The sequence below is a fragment of the Rissa tridactyla genome, chromosome 3 (assembly GCF_028500815.1).
Source record: "Rissa tridactyla isolate bRisTri1 chromosome 3, bRisTri1.patW.cur.20221130, whole genome shotgun sequence".
Classification (NCBI taxonomy): Eukaryota; Metazoa; Chordata; class Aves; order Charadriiformes; family Laridae; genus Rissa; species Rissa tridactyla.
Window position 1 is genome coordinate 9,940,876 of NC_071468.1, and position 12,420 is coordinate 9,953,295.

A 12,420-nucleotide genomic window follows, 5' to 3' on the forward strand; every position below is an offset into this window, starting at 1 on the left:
AGCTAAAGCTTGATTTTTAAGAGAACAGAAATCGCGTCTCTAGCTGCAGTGTTTGGGAAGCTCAAAAGCATAGACAAAGTGCAAGATCAGCAGACAGCTTGCAGAAATAACCATACATAGATTAGAGTGATGCACAAAGGCCACCAGCTCCATGCTGCACAGTCAAAACAAAATCTCAGCTCTCACTGAACATGCCGAGCCTTCAGGACTGAGAAGAAAGTCTCAAGAAAAAGGTCTAAGCAGGAGCAAACACCTCCCCCCATGCCCGCAAAAAGTCTAGAACAGCACTTAAAATGCTCTCCCACTCCCAGGCCTGAGTGCAAGCCCTGCTGCTTCAGCACTGACACTAGCAGGATGTTCTGGGAGCGGCAAGAGCTGAATGCCTTAGGCCAAGAATTAGAGACCGAGCCACCAAAGGGAACCTTGTGGTTTGTGTTTACTACAGTCTCCCCCATCAAGGGGAGCCTATTGACAAAGTCTTCTTACTGCAGCTACAGGAGGGATTGCACTCGCGGGCTCTCTCTTCCCACTGCAGAACTTCAACAGCACTGACATCTGCTGGAAAAGTGGCACAGCTGTAGGCAATCCAGGAGACTCCTGCAGTGCTTAGGATAACTTATTAAGCCAGGTAATAGACAGCCCTACCAGAGGGAATGAGATACTGGACCTGCTGGTCACCAACACAAGTGAGCTAATCACAGACGTTAAGACTGGAGGCAGCCTGGTCTGAAGCGATCGTGCACTGATGGAGTTCACAGTCCTGAGGGATATGGGACAAGCAAAGAGTAAAGTCAGGACCCTGAATTTTGGCAAAGCAAGCTTCCAGCTGTTCAAGGAGTTAGTTAATGGGACTCCCTCAGAAAACTCACTCAGGAAAAAAGGAGCAGAACAAAGCTGGCAGATCTTTAAGGATGCTTTCCACAGAGTCCAAGAGCTCTCGATCTCCATGTGTAAGAAATCAGGAAAAGAAGGCAAGAGACCGCCATGGATGAATCATGACCTGCTGGTGAAACTAAGGGGCAAGAAGGAAATGGAATGCACATGCAGTGGAAGCAGGGCAGGTATCAGGGGACAGCGACATCCTGACAAAATGCATCACAGAGTCTTGCGGGAATTGGCTGATGTAGTTGCCAAGCCACTCTTCATCATATTTGAAAGGTCACAGCAGTCAGGAAAAGTCCCCAGTGACTGGAAAAAGGGAAATATTGCACCCATCTTTAAAAGAGGTAGAGAGAAGGACCCTGGGAACTACCGACCTGTCAGCCTCACCGCTATGCCTGTGAAGATCATGGAACAGCCTCTCCTAGAAGCTATGCTAAGGTACATGGAGGACACGGAGGCAATTCGAGACAGCCAGCATGGCTTCACCAAGGGCAAGCCTGGCCTAACCAATCTAGTGTCCTTCTATGATGGAGTGACTACATCAATGGACAAGGGAAGAGCTACTGATGTCACCTATCTGGACTTCTGTAAGACTTTTAACATGGTCCCCCACAACACCCTTCTCTCTAAATTGGAGAGATACGGATTTGATGGATGGACTGTTTGGTGGATGAGGAATTGGCTGGAAGGTCACATGCAAAGAGTAGTGGTCAACAGCTCAATGTCCAGATGGAGACTGGTGACAAGTGGTGTCCTTCAGAGATCCGTACTGGGACCAGTACTGTTTAATGTCTTCATCAATGACACAGACAGTCGAGTTCACCCTCTGTAAGAGACGGATTGTAAATGCCCTGACGAGGGCCAGAAGGCCCTCGAAGCCTTCAATGGAATGCCTCAAACACTCACAAGGAAATAAATAATGCAGGCCTGGCTTTCAAAGAATTGATAAGGCTAACGCTTCTGGCGCCTGAAAGTGTGGGAGAACAGTCTTGTGAAGACAGGATAGTTCTGCCACTCGTGTGTTGAGCTTGCTAGTTCTCAGTTCTCAAGGCCATTGTGTCCGATAAGTGACCTTTGCTTCATTATCCACAAAATGCATACGAAAGCGCACACCCCTGGCTATGCTAATGAAGATCATAGAGATCATGCTAAACACGTATGACTATGGCACTCATCTCTCCACCCAAATCATGCTACACCTCACCTGGGAGAAGGGAGAAACCCGAGACAAGGCTGTCCTCAGCAAGGGGGGTGGACCGTGCTAATTCAGCAAACATAAAAAGGGAAAATAAGTGCCCCTAGGGAAAAACAAAGAAACAACAAAAGAAGACGACAGTGCCTGGGAAGATTCTTCCCAAGAAAGAAGACCGTACCTGGGAAGATTCTTCCAAGAAAGAAGAAGATTATGCCTGGGAAGATTCCCCGAAAAAGACGCTGGAACCAGGACCGGTGATCTCTTTATCTCCATCTTTTTCTCTGTCTTTTCCTTTCTCTATCCCTCAGTTTCCCTTTTCTCTTAGAATTGTTAAGTAAGAGAGTTGTTAAGTAACGACCTTAAGTACGACCTTAAGTACCGCTTGCCATAAATCGTCCTATACCTGTTGTTAAGTATCACGACGCATACCTCACCATTTGCCATAATTTGTTATATACCTAACCAATTATTGTGGACTTGTTAAGACCCATACTAACCATTTTGGTAAGCTAATAAATGTTCGTATATGGACCTTGAGATTTATCTCACCTTAGTCCGTGCCGTTGAGAATTTACAAATCTGAAGTCACTTACCCCACCTCTTTGCTGAGTGGGACGTGACACCCTCAGCAAGCTTGCAGACAACACCAAGCTAAGCGATGCAGTTGACATGCCTGAGAGACAGGATGCCCTCCCGAGGGGCCTGGACAAGCTCTAGAAGTGGGCTTATGTGAAACTTCATGAGGTTCAACAAGGCCAAGTGCAAGGTCCTGCACCTGGGTTGGGACACCCCGCAATATCAATACAGGCTGAGGGATGAAGGGATTGATAGCAGCCCTGCAGAGAAGGACTTGGGAGTACTGGTGAATGAAAAGCTGGACATGAGCCAGCAACGTGTGCTCACAGCCCAGAAAGCCAACTGTATCCTGGGCTGCATCAAAAGCAGCGGGGCCAGCAGTGCCTGGGAGGTGATTTTGCCCCTCTACTGCACTCTGGTGAGACCCCACCTGCATCCAGCTCTGAAGTCTTCTGTACTGGAAAGACACAGACCTGTTGGAGTGGGTCCAGAGGAGGGCCACAAAAATCACTAGAGGGCTGGAGCACCTCTCCAATGAGGACAGGCTAAGAGTTGGGTTGTTTAGGCTGGAGAAGAGAAAGCTCCAGGGAGACCTTATAGCGGCCTCTCAATACTTAAAGGGGGCTCATAAGAAAGATGGGGACAGATTATTTTTAGTAGGGCCTGTTGCAATAGGACAAGGGGTAATGGTTTTAAACTGAAAGAGAGTAGATTCAGATTGGACATAACGAAGAAATTCTTTACAATGGGAGTGGTGAAACACTGGAACAGGTTGCCCAGAGAGGTGGTAGATGCCACCTGGAAACATTCAAGGTCAGGCTGGACAGGGCGCTCAGCTGATTACAGGGACGCTGGACTAGATGACCTTTAAAGGTCCCTTCCAACCCAAACTATTCTATTACCCCCCTTCCTCAAATATTGAGGCCTTTTCCCTATCTTTGGCAAAAACTTAGCAACTCAACTGCAAATATGCAGCTTTAACAGCTCTTTTTAACCCAAACTCTCATTTAAGGTCTACTCAGCCAAAGGGTATTTTTAAAGGCAAACAGACCCTGGCATATACTCACAGATCAAAAGAAACAGTCATGTAGGCTGTGTCCGACCCAGTGAGAACAATGCTATGCTGTAAGTACTGTCGCTCACTTGCCAAGGCTTAAGACCTTCAAGGACCTTTTGCTGTGTTACTCATTTGTGACAGTTAGCCTGGTGTCCCCCCACCCCAAGATCAAACCAGGGCTAGGGACTGTTCCTGGAAGGCAGGATATAGCCATCTGCCTTAGCAGGACACCCCGAACTAAACCAGACTAGCTTTCCTCAGGACCTGGAACTCCAGCTCTGAAAGGTGACTTCTTCGCTAGGACAGATGTAGAAAGTGTCCTAATCATGATATATCTATTGTCCAACTTCCTGCACATGAAGACATCGTTAGGAAATCATCAGTCACCCCCTCTGCCATCCCAGCCAGACTGCTTTCACTAGTGACCTACCTGCACAGTGTGCTTGCTATTAGTGCTCTGAAGAAACTCGCCTTCCTCCCCAGCTTTAACATCACCAAAGTCCTCCAGCAAGCGCACCTTCATGCCGCGCACCAGGTTTGCCTGTAAGTACTCCACATAGCCACTGCGGTCTGCAAAGTCTGATGGGGTGAGGAAGGCACGACCTTGTTTTTTGTGGGGAACTTGATTTGAAGCGAGCACAGGCATTTGGGCAGTAGTGCAGGCTTGGGTTTTGGGCTGGAAGATGGAGTGGGCAGTGCGGGGCCGCAGCTCCTGCTGGGGCAGCAGCTCTGGCTTGTGGCTGTGGTCCCAGCCCATCACGTGCACCAGCTCCAAGATGAGATTTGCCATAGCCATGCTGAACTCAAACTCCTGCTTCATGCGGCTCCTCTCCTCAGTGAGCAGGCTGGGCACAGCGCAGCTCGTCTGCTCCCTTCCCGGCTCCACGCCACTGCTGAGCTTGTCCATGAGAGCAGTGACACACAGGTAGTGCTTCACCAGGATGAACAGTAGCTTCCCAGGGATCTGCAACAAGCACAGCCATCAGACTCCAGCCTGCAGAACACCTCCAGCCCCCAGCTCCCTCCAAGCCACCAGCTCATCCACAGCCAGGCTCCTGTGACAGCTCTGGAGCAGCAGGCAGCAGCAGAGACCTCTCAGCCCACCCTCGTCTCCCTGCTCAGAGACAAGGCTCTCCACGTGCCTCTCCACCACCCCCCAGCCTCAAAAGCCAGCTCCAGATCCTCTGCCAGCTCTCCCAATACCCAGTCCTGCTCAGCTGCCCACTCCTGTCCCAAACACGGACACCAGCTCTGGCACCCCACTCTCACCCCTCCTGACCCCTAAAGCCCACAGGCTGGCAGGGCCTGACACTACCTGGGGAAGGTGAATCCCCTCAAAGGACATGCAGTGCTCTTCAGAAGACATCATCTCAGCAAACAGCTCCAGCAAGGTGTAGCGACCGTCAAAGTCTACGTGCTGCTCGATGCCATCCTGCTGGCTCAGGGACAGGAGGACATAGGCTCGGCTCCCTGCAACGACAACAGAAATGTTTCGGGTCCCCTGAAGACAACTCTCACCCCACCTTCCCTGGGTGAGACAGACTTGCAGGCAAGGAACAGCTTCGCTGCTCAGTGTAACCTAGAACCATGTTCTGTCCTTTAATCTGGACTGGCAACATTTTGCTCCACTGAATAACACTGCATTTTTCCACCCCTAAAGCTGCAAGACTCCCCCAAAGCAGCAACCCCAAATAACTGACTCCAGAAGAGGGTTCCAGGGAAGAAAAAAGTTAAGTTTTAAGCTGAATCAGCCCCCCACCTGCCCCACTGGAGACACACGTGAACTTGGGCACTAGGTCAAGGAAAGCCAGATCTCCTGTGGGACACGCCACCGCTAGCAACCTTCCCGGTGCACCCAAGCCTCATCAGGCACTTCCAAGCCATGGCAGCTCCTCTCAAACGAGAGGACTGGGTGAGGACCAGGCCTCTGCCCACCAGGACCTGAGGAAAGGCTCCCTGCCAAAAACAGGCCAAAGCCTTTCTAACTGACAGCGTCCAGCAGAGGCACCCCAACACTCTGCCAAGCCCCTCGGCACAAGTCCTCCTAACAGTTAATCAGCATCCCAGCTCGGGAAGCCACCAGGGAAAGGGCTCCCAAGCCTTAGAGCACCTCAGACAACTATGACCAAGGAGCCACTTGGAAGCTCCAGTCTGATTCTTCCCCTTTTGACAACAAGCCCCAGGACACACCGCTTCCCGGGCATCCCACACCTACAAAAGGGCTGGCACCCCTCAGCTGCCCAGCAGCACCTCCTCAGTGGCAGCGAGCAGTAGCAGCCCCCACCTGCATCATGCGAAGCCAGGGCTCTCAGCATCTTGCCCGCACTGCGGCGGATTTGCTTCTCCTTGTGGCACAGCATCCTCATCAGCAAGTCGAGGGCTCCCGTCTCCTTGAAGGCACCTGCCAGCGAGCCAATGCTGGCGTACGCGCTCAGCACGTGGATGGTATTGAGGATGGAGGACTCGGGGGCCCCAGGCTCAGATATCTGACGGCCAGCTCGCTGCACCAGGCTCCTGACATCGGCCTTCATCTCCAGCAGCGAGGCTTCGTCCAGAGGCACATCTGCAGCAAAGGGGCCGGCTGCCTTCTCCTCCTTCCCCCACTGCCCTTCCAGCTTCCTCTTGCCCAGCAGCGCCGGGCAGCTGGCACAGACCTCTTCTGCAGACATCCACATGGAGACGTTCTCCGGCTTGGTCTCTGCAGAGGAGGCACTGCTGCCTCCCGCTGCTCTCTCTTCCAAGCTGACAATACTCCACTGGATAAGGTACTCAGGCTGGCCGTCGTGGCCTCGCCGCTGCCGAAGCAGCTCCTCCGGGTAGGCCTGCAGCTTGGGTCCCAGGTGCACAAGCAGGTTGCCATTATGCCTCTCGTTCACCATGGCAGGAAATGTGCCTGCAGAGACAGAGGGGAAGCAGAGGCAAGCTTTTATTTCCGAGCTGCATGCCAGGGAAAGCATGAGCAAGCATCTCAGTAGAAGCGTCTGAAGAAAACCCCATTTTGCAGAAGCTCACATCCCCGCTCTGAGAAAACGAGCCGCCGTTTCAAATACAAACCCTGTTCCCAGCGTTACTGGCATGCACAAAGAGGTTCTCCTGAAAAATAACAAGGCAAAACGGGCCCATCCAGATCCTCTTATAAGACAGCAAATAACAAAAGGAGACCTGGGTCCTGTTCTCATCTCTGCCACTGTCCACAACATGACCCTGAGCAAGTTGCTGCTTTTGCACTTCTGTTTTCCCTCTTGTTATTTACCATTTATATCTGCTTAGACTGCAAGTTTTCCTAGAGCTTAAGGCTTCAGGCAGACACTGCCTCTCACTGGAGAGCTGTGCAGCTGGACCTAACTTGAGTTACCAGGCCCTGAAGTAAATAACCAGAAATTTCTCAGATCAAGTTCATATACAACAAATCAGGTCACTAGCTAAAAGCAGCTCAGTATTTCCTCCTTAGCCTCCTCTCAGATACTCTTTGCCTTTCCAATGTTTAGTCAATGGGCAAATTCAACAAAATGAAAATATTGCTACTCTCTGCTGCCTGATTGTTCTGTGTAACTTAGGACTACAAAGAAGCAGCTATAACACTGCTTTCATCTATGCAAAGATGAAGATGAATTAATTTGCTGTCTAAGACTGAGTTCCAGCAATCAGCTGGCCAACTGTAGACAATACCACACACAATGGACTGACTTCATTACTACAAAGAATGCCAGATCAGAGTCTGAGAAGAAGGTTCTCAGAGGAGCTCAGGCAGGTGGTAGAGGAAACACATGAATAGGCCCTCTTGCTGTAGCTTACACATACTAGCAAGAGAAGCAGTGAAGCAACAAACTGTTCAATTGATGGTAACACAAGTTGTTCTTAAAAAACGAGCTAACATCCACAGGAAACAGTCAATCTGTGAACAACTAAAGAAGATACTGACCATCAAAGACGATGATAGGCACATTAAAGATGCTTCCCAGGTGCAGCGAGAAGCCTGAACTCCCAAGAAATTCATACTTACCTGCCTTCAATTGTGCCTTCCCTGGAGTTTGCAGCAAGCCAGCTGGGAACCTTCTCACAGTCTCTCTGTAATAAAAGGATCAAGTTACTCTCCTGTGCTTTGTAACAGTGTTTAGATGCCGCATCATAAGCCAAACAATTGTTTTCCCTAACTGCTTGTACAGTGCACAAAAAAACCCTACCGCAAGAGGTTTGCATAAAATAAAAATCATAGTAAACCAAAAGTCTCTGTGAAGCATTATTTTATTTGATAATTTTCACACCATTCCTACATCATAGCATTTAGCACAAAAAAAAAAAACTCTTTAGAGCAGGGGTCCAAAACGATGCGTAGCTAGGTAGGAAAGAAACTGGATTTAGGGTACCTACAGAAGTAGCTGCAATGCGTATGATGAGTGAGGAACACTAAAGCCTATAACAACCCACAGCTAAATTGTTAGACTCCTTAAATAGAATCATAGAATAGTTTCGGTTGGGAGGGACCTCAAAGATCCTCTAATTGCAACCCCCCTGCCCTGGGCAGGGACACCTCCCACTAGACCAGGCTGCTCAAAGCCCCATCCAGCCTGGCCTTGAACACCTCCAGGGATGGGGCAGCCACAACTTCCCTGGGCAACCTGTTCCAGTGCCTCAGCACCCTCAGAGTGAAAAATTTCTTCCTGGTATCTAATCTAAATCTCCCCTCTTCCAGTTTGAAGCCATTACCCCTCGTCCTATCACTACACGCACTACATTAATACATTAAATGCACGCGCTAGGGTAAGTTTCAGAGTTGTGGCAAATGAAAATGGCATAAAGCACCACGTTCAGACATACAGGCCAGCCCAGCGTGGGCACAGACAGGCAGCGCACCCCATCCCAGCCCCGGGAGCGCAGGGTCGCAGTTCTGCCCGCACATGGAAACGAGCAGCAACGCTAAAAACCATTTGCCTCGGCAATGGCCGACGCGGAAACGACGGGTTTTCTTCCGGGCCGTTCCTCAGCAAGCCCAGCTCCACCTCCCGGCCTCTTCGCTCACCGCTGCCCCGTCGCCCCCGCCGCGGGAGCCGCAGTGAGACAAGGGACAACGGGGCCCGACCCCGCTGCACGGGCAGGCGGCTCCCCCCACACACATCTGCCCCGACAAGGGGAAAAGCAGGCGCCCACTCACGCCTCGGCAGCATCGGGAGGTCCCGTCCCCACCCGGCGCCGTTTCAGTTCTCCTCCCGCACCGTTGAGCGCCAGGGTCGACGACGCGGCCGAGACCGGCGACCTCCGCCACCCGCACCTACCGCCGCCGCGCCCCGCTTCCGGGTCTCCGGCACGCACGGGCGCGCGGACGGCGCCCGCTACGGGTGGCGGCGAGGGCCAGCAGAGCTCGCGGGCGGGCGCGGTCGCCGCCTCCTCCGCCCCGCCGGCTCTGGGGCGGGGGGCTGGTTGTGGGGTGTCACAGGGCTGCTGCCCCCCCCCCTCCCCTTTCCTGTGCTGCCCGCTCCCTGGGTGTAGGGACAGAAAAATATGAAAAATCGACACATCTTGTGATTCTCCTAGCTAATAATTAGAAGCGATACAAAAAATTGCGGTTGGGAGCTGAAGTGGGGAAGTGTCGATCCGCGCGAGGGTAGAAAGGCCTTGCAGAGGGACCGGGCCAGGCTGGGTCGATGGGCCGAGGCCAATGGTAGAAGGTTCAACAAGGCCAAGTGCCGCCGGGTCCTGCGCTTGTGTCACAACGGCCCCACACAGTGGTACAAGCTCGGGGAGGAGCGGCTGGAGAGCTGCCTGGTGGAAAAGGACCTGGGGGTGTTGGTTGACGGCCGGGTGAATATGAGCCAGCAGTGTGCCCAGGTGGCCAAGAAGGCCGACAGCATCCTGGCCTGTATCAGGAACAGTGTGGCCAGCAGGACTGGGGCAGTGATCGTCCCCCCTATACTCGGCACTGGTGAGGCCCCACCTCGAGTGCTGTGTCCAGTTTTGGGCCCCTCTCCACAAGAATGACATTGAGGTGCTGGAGCGGGTCCAGAGAAGGGCGATGAAGCTGGTGAGGGGTCTGGAGAACAAGTCTTATGAGGAGCGGCTGAGGGAATGGGGGTTGTTTAGCCTGGAGAAAAGGAGGCTGAGGGGAGACCTTATCGCTCTCTACGACTACCTGAAAGGAGGGCGTAGAGAGGTGGGGGTCGGTCTCTTCTCCCAAGTGACAGGCGATAGGACAAGAGGAAATGGCCTCAAGCTGCACCAGGGGAGGTTTAGACTGGGTATTAGGAAAAATTTTTACACTGAAAGGGTTATCAAGCATTGGAACAGGCTGCCCAGGGAAGTGGTTGAATCACCATCCCTGGAGGTGTTTTAAAGATGGTAGACGTGGTGCTGAGGGACGTGGTTTAGTGTTGGTTTTGTCAGAGTTAGGTTGATGGTTGGACTGGATGATCTCAAAGGTCCCTTCCAACCTCGACGATTCTATGATTCCATGAAGACTGCATCTGCAAGAGCTCAGGTTGCTTGTGTTACTCTGCATGTTGGTTTATGACTAATGAACTTTGTTAAGGACTTTTGACAGGTAGGTGAAAGGAAGGCCAAAAGCCTGTGATGTCAGCGCTAACATTATTGCACATGCAACGTTAACTAAAAATTGCAGATAGCCAGTGCAGCAGCTTCTTCTGGCCTAGGGTTGTGGGAACAGTGCCAGCCCTGCACCCCATTCTCCTGATTTGTCCTGCTTCAGTGGGATCTGTGCTCGCTCTCGGCAGGTTTGGGGTTGTATGACTGCCCTAGTCTCAGCATTGATAGAGAGGCAATTGAAGCCAGTTGCACACAAGTTTGGCCTGTTTCTGGTTCCTTTCCTGCTTTGGTGTTACACTGATCTATAACGCTCATACCATAAAATCTATAATTCTTACCCTTTGCCCATATTTCCCTCCCTTGACAGGCCTCACAGCTGTTAACTACAATCCAGTAGGTGCAGGTTTCTACCAGTCTGTTAACATCTGCTTTAAATTATAAACAAACATTAAAATCAAAGGCTAAACAGATGAGAATCTGCTTTCTTATTCGATCCTGAAGAAACTTCAGGTTTCATTTCTACCTTCAGTACCAATGCAGCAGATTAGACAATTTCCATGTTTTACAATAGCAATCAGCAATTAATATAAACAATATAATCGCAATTAACTATAGGCTGGATAAATCAGTGCAGTGCTGCATCGGTCTGTGGGGACCATCCTCTAAAGCTGTGGCACCAGTAGTGGACTGCAAATGTTTGTGTTTCCAAGGCAGCCTCTTGATTTCTCTATTAGTTCGTGTAACCTCTGTTGATGCTCTCTTTCCAGAATCCCATGGATGCTCTTGAAATCTCTGTGTTTTCCATTAACGTCATTTTCCTTCCCTATTAACGCACAAGGCATTGTTAAAATTTAGAGGATCGAACTGGTATTCAGTTAACATCATGCTTTGCCTTTACAAGCCACTTCATCTCTTGTAGAGATAAACACAGTGTATTTGCATTAATAAAGGGGAAAATAACTTCCTAAATGCCACGCAACTACATAAAAGCTGACACCATGCACATAACCATTGCTATTTTCCTCTGTTCTTGGCAACTGTTATTTTGTGCATGTGCTGCACCTGCAACGCTGCTGTGTTTAATGTCACAAACACGAGGTGGTGATAATGCTCTGAAGTGGGAAACGCAGCCTGGCTGGTAACGTTGGCTGGTACATCAGCTGGCAACGTCCCGTAGCCAAAATTGTCACCAACAATAAATGGCGGTGGCCGGATAGGACACAGGCATCTTGTTTGTGATGCTGAGATGTTTCCTGTGGTATTTATATGCTCTGCTTATGTTCTTGGCTCTGATCGTCTTGATGCCATGCTTAGTCATTTATCCTAAAAATAAAGGTTATGTCTGTGGTGTCTTGCTCCATGTTAGGAGTTTTATATGTCCCACACAGACCCCTGTGTACATGGGGTTTGTGGTGCTGAACCACGAGACGTATCCGCGTAGGCATGCTGACCATGGGGCTGGCTGTGGTGTAACCCGTTGAAGTGAAGCACCTCCCCTCCCAGTGGGGAAAGAGCCATTTCATCTGTGTTTTGCTCCTAAGCGCTTTACAGCCTTCTCTTCTGCTACACTGAGATGTATTTTCTTCAAATTGCGCTGTGACGAATAGTGCAGTCCCTCTGCCGCACAGACTTTTACCAGTGCTAAGTTTTCCTTACATTACGCTGGTATCTGCTCCAGGACCCGATGCTATGTAGAGGCTAGTAGTTGCATTTTTAGCTGGCGTACTGTTGACCCAGCAGCACTGATGATCATAACGAGCCCTTCTCCCTTTGGTTTCTTTCCCACCTTTAGGCGGTTTACTGAGCCTCCATGTGCCCTTGTCCTGGCTTCTAGGGGCCTACAGGCATCCGCCTCTGACCTGACTTTAAGTAATGCCTCTCTGTTTTGGACTTTGAATAGCAGTTTTCTGCAGGGAATTTCACAGTCCTGGCCCTGGGCCTCTTGAAGACAAAAGTTAAGCTCCATCCTTAAAGACTCCAGGTGTCCACAAGTAACGGACTTGGAAGAGGGGAGGGGAAACAACCTCATTTTCATTGGAGAACTGGATCAGACACCTGTCAACGTCAGAGGAAGCTGTTCTGCCTGCGGCCTTTCAACTGGTTTATTTCAAAGCCCAGTTGGTTCTCTCTCCTTGTCCAAAGGCCTGGGGATGGTACTGCACCCACCCACCAC

General features: G+C 50.7%; 1 protein-coding gene across 3 annotated transcripts in view; it reads right to left on the minus strand.

The window, feature by feature from the left end:
* LOC128906972 (cullin-9-like) overlaps window positions 1-9,017 on the minus strand; it is a 34,736-nt gene extending 25,719 nt beyond the window's left edge. For all 3 annotated transcript variants that reach the window (XM_054195182.1, XM_054195181.1, XM_054195183.1), the window contains exons 1-5: window positions 8,863-9,017; window positions 7,714-7,778; window positions 5,995-6,603; window positions 5,026-5,180; window positions 4,141-4,674 (exon numbers count right to left, since the gene is read on the minus strand). In XM_054195182.1, the coding sequence (XP_054051157.1) occupies window positions 4,141-4,674; window positions 5,026-5,180; window positions 5,995-6,589 (1,284 nt within the window). In that variant the 5' untranslated portion in view covers window positions 6,590-6,603; window positions 7,714-7,778; window positions 8,863-9,017. The remainder of the gene's footprint in view (window positions 1-4,140; window positions 4,675-5,025; window positions 5,181-5,994; window positions 6,604-7,713; window positions 7,779-8,862) is intronic.
* Between the last annotated feature and the right edge of the window lie 3,403 nt (window positions 9,018-12,420).